We start from the raw sequence: 16726 nt of genomic DNA, 5'->3' as shown, positions 1-16726 counted from the left end.
GAATGTTTTCTCTACGACTGTGGAATAGAAGTTGGCTTTAAAATGTTATGAACTTTTGGGATGCCTGGGTGGCTCAGTTGGTTAAGCCACTGCCTCTGGCTCAGGTCATGATCCCAGGGTTCTGGGATCTAATCCCACATCGGGCTCCTTGCTCAGCAGGGAGTCTGCTTCTCCCTCTGCCTCTGCCTGCCGCTCTGCCTGCTTGTGCTCTCTCTCTCTCTCTCTCTCTGACAAATAAATAAATTAAATAAAATAAAAAATCTTATGAACTTTTGGTTATGTGAAATAGCAAAAACTTCCAGGAAAATTATTTTCACTGAATTAGTATTAAATAGGATATAAAGTTAATTTCTGTTTCAGGAAAAAAAAAACAAAACAGAAGCTGTATGACCATAACAGTAAGTGCAAAACTTCCAGGAAAATTATTTTCACTGAATTAGGATTAAATAGGATATAAAGTTAATTTCTACTGGTTCAGGAAAAAAAAAACAACAAAAAATAGAAGCTGTATGACCATAACAATAAGTGCAATTCCAATGAATATTCCAGTCTTTAAGCAGTATATTTATTAAAAATAGATAAAAACTTCTTTTTAATAACCAGTTAAGGACCTTTGAGAAGAACCTATAGAAAGCTTAGCAAATTTGCTATTCTCCACCAGGGCAACCTTTGAACTGAAACTAGAAATCACAAAGAATGAGAGAAGTACTAACTTGTTCTTTACAGAATTTAATATTTTAAAAAAGAAAATATAAAAGTCATCAAAAAAAAGTCTTAAAAGGTTCATTCAGGGGCTAAATGCTAGCACTGAAACTTTTTTCTTGTAATTGATTTAAGGTAAAAAATAAAAATTATGTAAAAAACACAGCAGTTACAGCTGTCCCAATATAAAGCCCACCTGCAAAAAGGCAGGACAAAATTAGCTGAGCAAATATCCACATCATGACCTTAGTAACAAGTTTCAAGTGGTTTCAGTTCCCAAGGTCTAAAAGAAGGCTCATCTTGCATGCTTAGATTCTACTTCTTCAAGAATCCACTGAATGCCATTCAAAAAACCAGTTAGAGTTTCAGCCTCTGTATCCTGGACCTATGAGCAGATAAGAGAGACCACTGTAAGAAACTGAGCCCAAAATCTTATTATTAAAAGAAACTTTTTTCTAAATACTAAAAAAAGAACAGGATTTTTAAAATCCTAATAAACTCTGGGTGAGTCATTTTTCTTCTAGAGAACTTAGATTAAAAAATATGATCTACTTATAATTATTAACAATATGAGGCTTATTGCTTATCTTGAAATTCAGTTTTGGGAAGGGGAAGAACTATCATTTCTATGACTTATTTGTATGTATTAGAAAAAAATTGCTCTAAAGGATCTACTTTGAAAACTAAAACATTTTTAAATGAACTCAGCTAGTCAGATGATAAATGTGATCTTCAGTATCGCAAAAATGTACTTTTTAAGACTGCCACTCTTCCTAGCCTACCACTTAGGAAGGTACACCTTTATCAGTAGCTTTCCAACTGTGTTCCAAAGAGTCTTCAGGATTCCACAGGAGGTATATGGGAAGGAAGGAAGAAAATCCTTTAACTTATTAAGCATAATCATTTCCAATTTTTATTTTCCTTTATTTTACTTAGGGGCTTCATGTAAGGTTTCATTTGAAAAAAGGATTCCATGATTAAAGTAAAATTTGGAAAGCAAGAAAAAATAAGATGAAATTTTTATTTCTGATGACCCTTAAAGCATATTTTAAGGCTGAAAAAAAGTGATACTGGTATCTTAAAAAAAATCTCCAAATGCTATCTCACTATATCTATGATAGAAGAGACAAGTAGTGAGCAAATGATAGGTGAAACATTGATACCAAACAACAGTCTCCCACTGATTAAGCTATTAAAATTAACTTTAGAATGCTATTTCATTAAAGATAATGAGTAGAAAAGAATAAAATCAAATAGAGAACAGTGGAAAAAATAAGATTTTCCTCACCAGAGAAGATAGTACCTTACCATCCATGGGTGGTTTAGATGATTTAGATGCAGCTCATGAGCCAAATAAAAACAGGGCATTCTTTTTACATTTGCTTGAGAAATACAAGATAAAACCAGCATAGGTCTTCCTGAAGATCCAAAAGCTGGATCTGTCATTGCCATAATACGAGAAAATTCATCTTGCCATTCATGTCCTAGAGAATGTAGTCAAAACCCTTAATTTACATTGCTTATAAGGATTTTAAAAATAAAAAAAAAAACAAGGAAATAAAAATATCACCAGGATCCAAACTTAACAAACTGCCCCTATTGTTGTTCATTTACAGCTCTTCATTTACTGATCTAACATAAAATTACATTAGGTAGCCTTCAAGGATAGGCATTTCAGTGAAATTAGAGAAAAAAAAAATCTCAGTACCATTCAGATGTATCCATATTTTAAAGGCAAAAATACATTGATATAGGTATTTTCCTCTCATACATTTTATAGCTATCACCACCCTTTCCTTGAAAGACTAGTTTAAACAATTTAAACACAGACTTGGGTCTAGCACTATTATTCAAACTATCTCTGGCTTTCATTGGACTGTGTAAAATCACTGATATTGTGAGGTAGTCAAAATTCTAAAAGGACCCCCAATGACTCACACCCTTGTATAATATATGAATCTAGAAGGGAGGAATCTAGAATCAGTGATGAAATATCATTGCCATGAGTAGGCTACATTATAAGACACAGCTGACTTGAAGAATGAGTGGTCATCATCAGTGATGCTGACCTAATCAGGTAGGCCCTTAAAGAGATGAGGTTCTCCTGGTGAGAAAGATTCTCCATTGTGGATCTGAAGACAAGAGGGAGTCACAAGGCAAGAAATGAAGGTATCTTCTAAAAGATGATATCAGCCCCCAGCTGACAGTTGGCAAGAAAACAGAAACCTCCTTCCTATAATAGTAAGGAACTGAATTCAGCCAATAACTTCAATGAGTTAGAAAGCAGATTTTTCTCAGGAGCCACCAGAAAGTGCTGCAACCCATCTGCAACCCATTTCAACTTGTGAGGCCCTAAGCTGGAAACCCAGCCATACTGTGCTGACTTCTGACACACAGAACTATGAGCTATCAGGGTTGAGAACTATGAACTATGAGTGTTGTTTTAAGCCACTAGATTGGAGGAATTTGTTATATATTAACAGAAAATGAATAAATATTTAATGTCATTATCAACAGGGTGCATTTAAATCTAATCATATACCTCTTGGATTTTGACTTGTCCCATCTGTTCTTTGTTCCTTTATCCCCCCTCTTTGGACTGAGATTTGTAATCATTCCATTTTATCTTCACTAATGGCTTATTTAATTGTACCTCTCTCACACTTTTTTTAGTGGTTAGTCAAGGATTTACAATGTACATTTTTAACTTCCAGCGGTCTACCTCTAGATAGTATTACACAACTTCACATACTGGAGAACCTTATAACAATTTATCTCCATTTGTCCCCTTCCATTTGTCTGTATTGGTATCATATAACTTACTTAAAAGAATCATATGCCCGCAATAGAGTCTTACTATTTTTCCTTTACATATTATAAAAAAATTTAAATTAGGAAAAAAAAATCTTATCTATAGCTACATTGCTTCCCTCCCAGGGCTCTTAATTTTTTTTATAAAGATCCATTTCTCCATCTGGTATCATTTTTTTCTGCCTTGAAGAGCTTTCTTTAATTATTTCTTGTAATACAAATCTGCTGATATTTAACTTTCTCAGGTTTTGTCTGAAAGTCTTGATTTTGCCTTCATTTTGAAGATATCTTTGGATACAAGATTTTCCCCACTTTGCAACACTGTAAAGATTTCCCTTAATTGCCTTCAGCAATTCTATCAGGAATTCTCTGTCCTTATCTTTGGCCCTCGATATATATGATTCCTTTTGCTTTGGCTGTCTTCAAGATAATCTCTTTATCTTTGGTTTTCATCAGTTTGGCTCTAATGGACCTAGATTTATTTTTTATTTATGTATTATTATTATTTTTTTAAATTTATTTGGAACCCTCTGAGCATCCTGTCATCTTTCAGTAATTTTGAAATAAATTTGGCCATTATTGGTTCAAAAATTTCTTTTTCCTTGTTCTCTTTCTTCATATTTTGGGACTCCAATTACACATGAGTTAGACCAGGTATTGTCATACTATGGCCTATGGATCTATTTTTATAAATAATTTTTTAAACATCCATGCCTATTCATTTATAAATTGTCTATGGCTACTTTTGCACTCTAACAGCAGAACTGAGTAACTGTGAGAGATCATATAGTTTATATGCCTAAAATGTTTACTATATGGACTCTTAAGAGAAAGTCTACTGATCCCTAAGTTGGGAACCCCTGATGGGTTCCCCCAGTTCTTGGACACTCTGTTCCTCACTCCTACTTTTTTTTTCTGTGTTTTACTTTGGATAATTTCAGTTTATCTTCAGATTCACCAAAGGTTTCTTTTGCTGATAAATCCACTATAGAAAGTGTTCACCTCCTATATTTTCATATTTAGTATTCCCATTTTACTTTTTCACAGCATCCTTCTCTCTGCTGAAAATCCCTATCTATTCACACATATTTTCCATCTTTTTCCACTAGATCCTTTAACATATTAATCATAGTTATTTTAATGTCCCTTTCTGTGAATGCCAACATCTGAGTCATCTCTGGATATGGTTCCACTGATTGCTTTATCTCTTGAAATGGGTCATTTCATTTTGATTTTTTTGTCTTATAATTTTTAATTTAATGCTAAATGTTTTATGTAGAAGAACAGTAGAGATTGAGGTAAAAGAATATATTCCCAGAAATGAGCATGCTTCTCCTGTTAGACCACTAACACTGTGGGTTGATTCCAACTAGTCATTAGTTGAGCAGGACTTAGCTTTTGTTGCTCTGGTTAACTTCAGTGCACCACAAACTCTAAATCCTTTCAGCAATGTTGCTACCTTGTTCTGAGTGAGAACAATATATTATATATTCATGCCCTAACTTATTCACAAAAGATTTGGGAGAAAAATTATAATACTGGTTTGTGGCCCAATAGTATTCTGATTTGAGGTCTATATAGCATCGTGAAGGGCAATTATTCAGAATATGTGGAGAGTGTTCTTAACTAATCTACTTAATTAACACTCCACGCCACTTTTCTCTTGACTATCTGGGTAATTAAAACAAAGCTAAAATTTTCCAGTTATCTACATAAATTATTTGAATAGAGCTAGAAGCAGACAAAACATCAATAACAAGTGCAGAAGCATACAGCAAAGAAATACTATGTACTTATACTATAAAACTTCGATATGCATCAGAATTTTGTAGTTTAAAAAAAAAAAAAAAGAATGCCCAAGAGACAACCCAAATCTATGAATTATAATCCATCGGAATAGGAATCAGGCAGCTATTTTTAACAAGCTCTCCAGGTGGGTAATCCTAATGCACATTAAGGTTTGAGAACTCCTTATTAGCAATAATGGTCATAGAATCACATTTATTAAATTAACCATCAGGCTTTTAAGAAGCCACAGTAAAGCCTAAAAATGTATTTTATTTGCTTTGCAAAAAAGGTTTCTTAAAAAGAAAATGAAATAATGCTTACTTTTATGAGCTTCAGCATTAGCAACATAGATGAATCCATCAACAACTTCACACACCTTCTGAATTTGTGGAATTACACTATACCGGCTTCCTTGTTGATCATCTCCTTCATTCTGTACACTGAACATCTTGTTAACTGCACTTGTATGCTCTTCTCTTGCTCTATCTCTTTCCTTTCTGCAAGAAAAATGTAAATATAAAGCATAAATACTATGAAGGCTCCACCTCCCCCATAAAATACCCAAGTCCTGATGCCCCAGGTAGGCCACCAAGTAGGCAGCCTTACCTGGTAGTTGAATATAGTATCAGGATGTTGAATTTATGTTGGTTGCTCAACTGAAAACTGACTCCAGATCCAATACCTAAAGAAGAAAATTATAGTTATCAAAACAAGTCATTAATAAATACAGAAAAAGATCACATTGAAAAAAAATTACCCAGTGCAAGCAAAAAGAACAACCAAAAAGCCCATGACAAATTATATATAGCTTTGGAATAAAATGAAATGTTTATTTTGAAGAAAATGTGCTGTATGCAATTTTCATTTACATGGTAATAAAAACATGGATAAAGAACAAAGAACAGATAGGCTTATAGCATTCCTTTCTGTATCATCATATCAGTAGCAGCTGCATCATTAACAGCTACTATTTATCATAAGACTAAGGCTCATTTTCCAACTTTTTCATTTCTCATTAGTCATATACTCTGCATATACAGTCAGTGTTTTCTCCCCCCTGAAATTGTTTTTAAATTGATGAGAAGTCACCACTGGCACTGTAGAAAACTGAAGAAATATTCAGATAGTAAAATTTGAAATTAAACTTGGATTTGCCACATTTCCATTTTTTGTGAACCTCAGTTTTGACATCAAAATATAGAAATAATATTGGGCACCTGGTGGCTCAGTCAGTTAAGCATCCAACTCTTGATCAGCTCCATGGGGAGTCTGTTGGAGATTCTCTGATGCCCCTAATGTCCCCTCCCTACATGCTATCTTTCTCAAATAATAAATGAATCTTTAAAAACATATATATAGAAATAATGCATACTTCTTAGAGATGTTGTAAGCATTAAATGAGATTAAATATATAAAATTCCTAGTAGAGTGGTAAATAACAGATACTAAATACTAGCTTCTTGCTACTTTTACCTGAATTATTCAATATTGTTACTTGTCCTTGTTTCTTAACCTCCTCCCTTCTTTGGCTGTGTTAACACTCGGGCCTCTTCTCCTCTTATGAAAAGATCCTTCTTTCTCCCATGGCTCTACTTCTTTTTGCTATACAAATGCCCCTTTAGTTCTGTCCATCCTCAATCCTTCCTTTTAGTCTAAATTACCATACCCTCAACTAGACTTTTGCAATCACTTCTAACTAGTCTCCCACATCCATTTTTTACCCCTACTGTCCATTCTTCTGACAGCAACTGGAGAGATGGCTTAAAAATGCCTATCTCATTATGTCTCTTTCCTTCAAAGCCATTGCTCTTCAAAAACAACTTAATATAACCTTACCTCTACTTTAGGACAACTCCACTTTTCACATCTTTAATCCCTGCATCATAACCAATCTAGTTGTTTAAATTAACCTGTCATGCCATCTTATGTCACCATTCCAGGTAACACATACACAGAAATCTTGGTGGCTGAGACTGCAAGCATGGCCCTAGTCCCCTGGCCACAAGGTTTGGTGCACAAACTCTCCAAAGAGATGAAAGAAAAAAATTCTACTATTTCTTTGTTTTCATCAGTTTAATTTCCAGACATTACCTTCTTAACACATCTAACCTCAACCCAATACGATCTCTATGCTGTTCTGTACCATAGTGCCAACAACCCATTCCCCCTTCTTCCTTGATCTTGTAGGGTTTGAGGCATAATTAGATTGGCATTTATAAACAATCATTCCTGCTGCTGTCTAGAGAATAAAATTGACAATTCATGACTAGCAAATTTCCCCATATCCTCAACCTCTTCTTTAGAGAGTCTTCTGGCCTTACCTGAACTGGCCTACCCTTAGGGGCTGCTTCTCTTGCAGTACATCTCAAGTAACCAAACTACTTCTTCTTCACACATCTCAGGGTAAAGACGTGGGGTCAATGTTCTCTTTACTCCTCACTGCCATGTCCGGTTCTCGCCAACCTTCTTCAAAACTCCATCTCTGAGATATACCATTCAGATGGCAGTACCATCTCCCTTTTCTCAACCTCATCATTTATGAATCTCCTTTTGATAACCTCTTCCACCAAATAGTCACTGAAGATTTCACACCTGGTTCAGAATATTCCTCTCCATCCTCAGAAAATTCTAAGTCCATGTGGACACCATGAGATTCCCAAATCTTGATTCCTAACCCAGATCTTTCTCTTGAGATCTAGATGCCTCTAGCCTCTTCTAATCAATTTTCCACTCAGGAGCCAGATCTTTCTAAAATGTAATCTTGATCATCTCACTGCTCTGTTTAAAATCTTTCAACAGCTCCCAAATGCTTAAGCATGGCATACACATATCTTCTCACCCAGCCCACTCTAGACACATAGATCTACTTCAAACGTGTCATATGTATCCAGAGCTCTGTGCTTTTAGAAATGTAGTTTTCACTGCTCAGAATACTTCTGTCCCTTTTTTTTAATGGCCTACTTTAACTCATCATAATGACTCAAATAAGGCATCGTGTTCAACAAAGAGCCTTCTTGGAGCCTTATCTTTCTACTCAGGAGCTAATTACACCATATTCTAATCACCTATATACTTGTCTTTGTCCTTATCAAGACAAAGTGTCTTCAGGGCAGATAAAAATGTTTGATGTTTGTTTCAAATAGCTACACCTCTAGCATCTAATGGGTGCTCTCAATAAATGAATAAGCAAAGCATAAGCTAGATTATAATATTATTTATACCTATATTTCCTGCTTGCCAACTAACTACAGGATTATTGTTTTCACAGAAAGAGGAGAAAGGTGTTAATTTAGCTCTTTTTAAAAATTTCACTACATATCAAAGTACTTTGCACATAGTAGATGGGTTTTTGCCATCAACATTTTTAAAAAATATGTTAACTACCATACAAACATCCTGATAACATATAATTTACTTGCACATAATCTTATATTCTAGATTACACAAATCTGAGGAAATAAGAGGAAGCTCACCTCTGATAAAAAGTAAATCAACCTTTCAGTCCTCTGGGACCTGGGGAGGAGGAGTGCCTATTCACCAAAATACTATATTTCATTACATCAATGAGTTAATAAAAAATTTCTTTTAACATTAGTCTCAAGATCAAAGTGTTTTAACTATTATATGCTACAGATTATCATGAAAATTACCATCAATCTGCCTCTGAGGCAAACCAGCTGTTGGGCAAAGTTCCTCAGAAGACATCAAGCTCAACACCAAAGATGTATTCAGTTCTTCCAAACCTGGTCCAAACATAGCAAATCGTGGTTCATTCTGAATGATCAGTGAGTGTAAAAATGATGTGACAGCTCCATACATAGGACGGCTAGATTTCAAGGATCTTCTTGTATATGGACAGCACATTTTATAGCTGCATAATATTGTCACAATTAGAAAATAAACACAGAAAAAAACATAGCCAGTTATTCATTCAACAATATATAGTTTATTGAGAAGCTGCTAGACACATTAAATTATTGTATTATATAATACAATAATTATATAGTTCCAATCCTCATGGAGGGAGGTGGAGAACAGACACATTATAACATGTATGCTGGATGCCATCACATGAAAAAGCAAAGGCACTCTGGGAGTAGAAGTGGTCCAAATGTTAAGGAAGTCTTCCCCAGGAAATGGCTACTTACTTCTAATTTTCCATTTAGATTTTCTCATGGAACACTTGGTCTAACACTTGTTTCAGTCATAAAAATTCACTACACAGAGCAGTGATTCGCATTCTGGCGAGATTTTTCCTCCCCACCCCAAGAGAGCATTCATTTGGCAATGTCTGCAGTCATTTTTGCTGTTGTGACTAGGGGTCAGTGTGTGGTGTGCTACTGGCATCTAGTGGACAGAGGTCAAGAATGCTGCTCAACATCCTACAGTGCATAGCACAATTGGTCTGAACACTTGATTTAAAATGTCAATAGTGCCAAGATTGAGAAACCCTACAATAACCTATATGGATACTTAACATAAATGTCTTTAGAGGTTAAAAAAAAAAAGATAGAAATTAGTAATGCCACCAACAGAACCAAATTTCTTAAGTACTCCTATTTACAGCCTCCAATGTAACAGTTTAGTAAGTGTTAAATATACAGGGAGGATCTAATGTTCCTTAAAGATAACCTAGCAAACTCAGAATCAAGTGAAAAAAACAAACCAACAGTTTCTTTCAATAGCTATAAATTTCTAAATTACCAGTTCTACATGTTATCAAAAGTTAGAACACAGTAACCAAATCAAAATAAAACCTAAAGCCCTTTGACTAAATCAAGGTGGTTAAGACAATGATCTTTATTTAGGAAACTTATAATTCAAGAAGGAAAAAAAAATCAATTTTTGAGGCTACGTAGATCTGACCACTTTATTTATATAAGCCACTTATACTATGAACTTAACGTTTTTTCATCTGCATTATTTGAGCAATAACAATTAACCCAGGGTTGTAAGGAACAAATTAATTTATATGATTTAAGAAACAAAACAATGAACAAAGAAAAAAACAGACAAAAAAAGAAACTGGTGGTTGGCAGAGGGGAGATTGGTGGGGGGGTGATATAAAAGGGGATTAAGAGTGCACTTAAAAATGATGAGCACTGAGAAATGCATAGAATTGCTGAATCATTATATTGTAAATCTGAAACTAATATAACACTGTCTGTTAATTTTACTTCAATAAAAAATACTTTATATAATCACAAATGGTAGCTACTATGATTATTACTATTCCCAGGGAAAAGCTGGTTCCACAGCATGATATACTTAATGCTACGGTTGGTTGTGGGACAATGCAGAAGTAACAACTAGCAAGTGAGAGGACAATAGCACTTACTGAAATTATATATAACATATCACATACATTTTAATCAAGTAGTCTTATAAGACTTGGCATTTAGATTAAAGAAAGATCTGAATAACTCAAATAAAATATGAAAAAAAAATCCTGTATCTATATACTAAATATAGCAGAGCAAAACAGTTCTTATCTAAAACATAAATATTATTTTTTTAAACATAAATATTTTTTAAATTTTATTTCCAATGCCTTAAAAGTGGAGCCCTCAATAAAGTAGGTTATATCCAGATCCAATGACATTATTTTTAAGGTGGCATGACAAGGTTCCAATCTGAATAGTCCCTTATAAGCTATATAACTAGGTAAATCCATAACCATTCTGAACCTCAATTCCACATCTATAACACAAGGGTAATACTTTCTTATTGGGTGATGGCTAAATAACTAAACATACATAAAGCATCCCTAATAGAATTCAATACACTACAGTTGCTCAACATTAATTCTCTCGGCTACATGATATTTAAAAGGGTCAATGCTTCTGGGTGATAACAAAATCTTAGTTCCCAGAATCTTGAGAATGGTTTTCTTCTGTGAGAAAGAACTGGTGTCTGATCACCGATCATTCATTTTTTGGATACAGAAAAGTATTCGCTATTTAACAAAATGACAAATGTTCTAAAGATAATGAAAGCTTTAAGAAATGTTTTACTTCTTGGCATATGAACTGTCTACAATTATTCAAATAATTACCACAGGTAAATAACAAAATGTGAAAACTGAAAGGGTCGTATGCAGGAATTTAAGTTAATCCCCAACTTTTACAAACACAACCAAATTCCATGAAATGTATTACTGGCAGAGCCAAGACTAATTTAGACTATTAACTTGCACCACAGGCAAATTTAGTATTTTCTTTTTAATTCATACAACTAGATACTTACACTGCCATGTAGTCAAAAAATGCACCATCAGTGACCTCAGATATAGGCTTTTTTAAGATTTCTAGATCTGGAAGAGACCTCCAGTCAACAGAAGACCAGGAAGGAAGATCCCGCAGCAGAAAATATCTCCACAGAATTGGATCTCGTACAGTTTCATTCCAATAATGGCTTGTACTTCCCAGTTGACACAGATCATGAGGTGAAAGAAATGACAAAATATATAGCTGTACGTCAATCTGAAATAGAAACAGCAAATAGGTAAAAGGGAGGAAAAACTTAGCTTAAAAATTTTCTGATAATTATAAACAAATAATTATTTTATTATACTGGGAATCCAAAGGTCAACTGGATAGCCCATCTTTTTAATAATTATATCTATCATAATGAATTATAAAACAATTATACTAGATAACCAAAGATCAATTTAACAGTATTTTTAGTAATTAAATCTATACTGCTGAAGTTATTTTCCTGCCATCAGAAGAGAAACGTATCTGAACATTTAATTGTTGACACACTGAAACATTCATGAAAGACCAATCATTGTTCTGGTATTTTTCAAGCAAAATAAAGAGGTCCTTTAATTTCTCATAGAATTTTGCCACTACATTACCTGAACCAACCACTTAAGGAAACAATCTAGCCTTCAAAATAAAACTTCTATCAAAGCACTTCTGATTTTGTCATTAGTTCTAATCAAAGAGTAAATCTGCCATCTCACTTTCTCCATAAAATCGGTATTTCAAAGAACTTCTACAAAAGGGAGAAGCTTGGAGGCGTCCTTAGCCTGCAGTTTTTAATTTCTGATAGATGTCAGAGGGAGGGAGGTGTCAACAGTCCAGCTGAGATACAGAATTTGTATAATGCCTAAGAATTTCTCCTCTCTCCCATTTTCCCATCTGCCTGAAAAGTTTAACAGTAAGTGGTGTGTATAATTCTTGTGGTCTCTTGTAACTTGAGGCACGACTTCGTCATGGTCAGTTAAGAGTGAGTTCTGTGACTTGAACTGCGCGGTAAGGGACCAGCCTCGATCTCCTCGCGGTGTTCTGGTACATTGAACCTCAGATGAAAGACGCCGAGCACCCAGCGACCGAAGGCTTTCCCAGGCTAACCAAAAGTCTGCAGTGGGGGGCGCCTGGGTGGCTCTGCCTTGGGCTCAGGTCATGATCCCAGAGTCCTGGGATCGAGCCCCGCATCGAGCTCTCTGCTCCGCGGAGAGCCTGCTTCCTCCTTTCTCTCTCTGCCTGCCTCTCTGCCTACTTCTGATCTCTCTCTGTCAAATAAATAAATAAAATCTTAAAAAAAAAAAAAAAGTCTGCAGTGGTCTCCTCCTATTTCCTTAACCTGACGTTCGGAGTGTTCTAGGGCCAAAACTTGGTTTGGGGGTGGAAGACTTGAGGGGGACCTGGCCGGTTACCGGGGCGTTTCGCTGCGACCTTCGGTCCGGCAGCGGAGCACCAAAGTTCAACCCCTCGTTGTTTCTGGTCAACTGTTGCTCCCAGGTGACGACACTGCCCGGAACGGCCTCGCGCCAAACACAGACTTCAGCGCGGTGATGCCCCCTGAGGCCGCCAGTGCGGGACGCCCCTCCCGGCCCGGCCCCTAGGTCCTCCGCGGCCGGTGGCCGCCACTCACCGGCAGCCGCGTCAGGGTACTGTCCTCCTCATCCGCCTCCTCTTGAGAGGCTCTCGGCGCTGCCCTCTCCTTGCCCACCGACTGCCAGAAGTTCCTCCAGCCGCTTAGGATGGCGGCCTCTAGACGGCTCCAGTCGCTGTGGTGTGGCTGAGGGGAGCTGCCTCCGCTGCGTGGCTCGCTTCCCGCCATGGCCGCCAGCGTCGCACGTGACGCGTCGCAGGGTCATGCACGCTCCCAGCTCCGGGCGGCCTTCCGCCTCGCGCCTGCCTCCTTCCACGTCTTCCCAAGGACGGCCTCGGGACCGGAGAGGGTACGGAGGTGTGGCCCAATTACATGTGTCGTCTCCAGGCGAGCTTGAACCTCGCGCCAAAAGCTTAATCCAGGCCTCAACCCCGCGAACCTCGCTTCATTCACGTGCAGTCTCTCCCCGCTTTATAACTTCCCCCAAAGTCGTTCTGTCTGGGACCCATTTCTAGGTGGCCCCTACTTATTCGATAGCTGGCCCTCCTTCGCTACCGTAGGCTTAATAGCCGGTTGCTTCCTTCTCAGCACTGCCGTGCTGGGTGTGCTGGTTTTTTATTGTTTTTCGGTCTCCGATTTACTGTTAGTCTTCCTGCGGATTAGCAAAAATGGAACATGGAGGTGACCGAGCGCCCAATCACGAGAAACCTCATGCCAAGGTGAGGAGCCTATATTTTCTCTATAAAATTTTAGGTACATTTAAAAATCCTGAAGGTAGGCAGGCATCCCATCAAAGGGCAGCAAAATAGGGCTAGAATAAGAGGAGAAACCAGATATGGTACCGTTAAAATCCTCCTAGTTGTTTTTGTTAATCTGTCAGAACAGTTATCCATTTTACTTACTTTGTCCAGCTGTACTTTGAAAGGGTTTTAAGAAACTATACTATAGCCCACATTAAAAGATATTAAAAACAAAAACTCAATTGAGTAATGTAAAAGAGCAAACTGGCTTTATTGAACAATTCATGAATCTGGAAGCATCCCATCCAGCAAATGGAAAGGAGCTGCAGGACAAGAAAGGTTTTTTAAAGATAGAGAGGCGCATGGGTAGCACAGTGGTTAAGGGTCCTATTCTTGGTTTGGGCTGAAGTTGTAAAGGCAGGGTCCTAATCTCAGGCTCAGTGCTACGCATGGAGTCTGCTTGGGTTTCTTTCTCCCTCCCCCTCTCCCTCTTCCACACCCCCTCGCCCCCCAAATAAGTAAATACGTCTTTTTAAAAAATTGAAAATAAAGGCAGAAAATGGGGGCACCTGCCTGGCTCAGTTGGTGGAGAATGTAACTTTTGATGTCAGGGTTGTTCAGCTCCACGTTGGGTATAGAAATTACTTAAAAAAAATTAAGTCTTTAAAGGCAGAAAGGAAATGGGGAAAAGGAAATTATTGACAAAAAGTACACTACTGTAGACAAAGCCATCCTAGTGCTAACCAGGAATTCCATGTTGAAGGTTACTTTCTTGGGGTGTCTAGGTGGGTCAGTTGACTAAGATTGGAACTCCTGATTTCAGTTCAGGTCTTTATCTCAGGGTCTTGGGGTTGGGCTCCATGCTGGCCATGGGGCCTACCTAAGAGGGGGGAAAAAAAAAAAAAGGTTACTTTCCTGAGGGGTCTGAAACTGCAGTTAGGTTGGATATAAAGTATTGGTTTGCTGAAGTGAGGCCCTTAAAATAAGTGATTCCATTTGGGGCCTGTGGGTTTTCTTTTCAGCAAAGGTAACCTATTATTTGGAACTGGATATAGTCTCTACTGGTAAGACGGACACAAATACTTATTTAGTACTATGTGTCATTCATTTTTAAATAAATTACTTCAATCTAATCCAAAGAATACTCTGCTCAAACACTAGAGCTCTGTTCCTTAAAGGAATATTCCATTCTGAAGTTATAAATATAAAACTTTTAAGTCTCTAGGATTATTCAATAAAGAGCAAGACAGCATTATCTGTTACAACATGCAACAAGAAAAATACACATGCCACAAGAAAAATACATTCAAAATAATCCAGGGACTTTAAAATTCCATTTTTGAGAACAGACATAATAGATCTCTACATAATCTGGTTTAAACTCAATGTCAACCAGTAGTTGCTTACAATATCCAGATCTGCAATTATCCTTTCTTTTTGTGAAGATATCAGATATGGAAATTCCAAATTTCACAATCAACCTGTCCACCACTGTGTTATCTTAATTGTCAAAATAGTCTCTCACATATAACCCAAGTCACCTGTTGAAAAATTAATCCCCTTTTTTTAGTCTTCAAGATAAAAGGATCACCAACTTCATAAAGCTATTAGTCTATAAGGGTCATGATAAGCTAAAGGGAACATATATGTAAGTCGTATGTACGTACAAATATTTAAGTGCATAATTATATTTAACATAATATACATACACCTCTCTCACACACTGTCCCTTCACATATATTAAGCAAAGTGCTTAATGCTTAATAATGAACACAATACTTACGGGCTTGAATTTATACTTCAAAAGTAAATATCTGGGGATCTAAAATGTCAAATAACAGAAATTCAATAAAGCCTGACAACTGAGGTTCTATGAGATCTGAACTTAAAGTTTCGTTATTTTCCTTGCATGCTCTTGCTAATGGCCAATAACTAATTCAACTGCAAGCTTACTTCTGTGAGGCTGGCCGGACAAGAGAAGAATCATGAATTGATTAATCATATGGCATTTCTTCTTCCTCTCTAGGAGGAAGAAAGAACTAGCACAAGAAAAACAAGTTTCAATTCAAGTATGAAGTACTGAAATGATTCTCAGCTTTACAAAGAAATGTGAACACTTACAAAGGTATAATTTTTTTATCATGAAAATTTTTAAAACATGTATAGGAGAATTAATAATGTAATGAAATCCCATGTATCCATTAGCTGATTCAAGTTACCAATTTATGAGTCTTGCTCCATCACCATCTCTACCTAATACACACATCCACATTATCACTCAATTATTCTGCCTGATGAGTATTATATTTTTCAGCATGATTAACTGATATATAGAACTAGACTTAAGTTAAATAATAACTATTTTGAGCTCTTAGATGTGCTAAGCATCCTAAGAATTAATCCAATTGAATTAAGCAGTTTGAACATTAACTTATTTAATCTTCAATAACCTGTGAGGTAGGTACTATTATTATTCCTTTGTTAAATAATAGGATATTAAGAACAGAAAAGATAAATAACTTATGTGGAGTCACGTAACTAGGAAATGACAGGGCTAGTAATCAACCTCAAATCTCTGGTTCCAGAGGCCATATACCTAACCACTATAATACCTTGTCTGAAAGTTATTAGAACCATAAGAAATAATATTCAGATGTCAATGTAAACTGACACAAAGTTTTCATTCTGACACAACACTCAGATATAAAAGAAAATGAACAAGATACAAATATGGGAATATGGTTTTATTAAAAAAATTTTTATATGCTCCAAAAAATTTGGAAATCTCTACTAGAAGTAGGAAAACAAAAAACAGCAAAGAACACCAGCATGAATACATAACA

General features: G+C 36.4%; 1 protein-coding gene across 2 annotated transcripts; it reads right to left on the bottom strand.

Annotated features, from left to right (window-relative positions):
- Window positions 1–497: 497 nt before the first annotated feature.
- Window positions 498–13404, bottom strand: FBXO4 (F-box protein 4). Of its 2 annotated transcripts, none has more exons than XM_032851401.1 (7): window positions 13183–13404; window positions 11548–11783; window positions 8952–9172; window positions 5908–5983; window positions 5623–5798; window positions 1991–2186; window positions 498–1087 (listed from the first exon to the last, which is right to left on the bottom strand). In XM_032851401.1, the coding sequence occupies exons 1-7, from the start codon at window positions 13369–13371 to the stop codon at window positions 1060–1062; spliced, it is 1122 nt and encodes a 373-aa protein (XP_032707292.1). In that variant the 5' UTR covers window positions 13372–13404; the 3' UTR covers window positions 498–1059. The 2 variants fall into 2 exon arrangements, with proteins under 2 accessions (XP_032707292.1, XP_032707291.1); XM_032851400.1 differs by having other exon boundaries at window positions 500–1087; window positions 2011–2186.
- Between the last annotated feature and the right edge of the window lie 3322 nt (window positions 13405–16726).

This window comes from Lontra canadensis, unplaced genomic scaffold (genome assembly GCF_010015895.1).
Source record: "Lontra canadensis isolate GAN:19392208 unplaced genomic scaffold, GSC_riverotter_1.0 scaffold5, whole genome shotgun sequence".
Taxonomy (NCBI): Eukaryota; Metazoa; Chordata; class Mammalia; order Carnivora; family Mustelidae; genus Lontra; species Lontra canadensis.
The sequence above is the reverse complement of the archived record's forward strand: the minus strand, read 5'-3'. Positions and strand labels throughout refer to the sequence as shown.

Coding starts and splice junctions, on each gene's coding strand:
- FBXO4 (XM_032851400.1), bottom strand. CDS start 13,371: ATGGCGGGAAGCGAGCCACGCAGCGGAGGCAGCTCCCCTCAGCCACAC. Junction 11,784..13,182: donor GTACCCTGACGCGGCTGCCG/GTGAGTGGCGGC, acceptor TTTCTATTTCAG/ATTGACGTACAGCTATATAT. Junction 9,173..11,547: donor TTTTTTGACTACATGGCAGT/GTAAGTATCTAG, acceptor AATATTATGCAG/CTATAAAATGTGCTGTCCAT.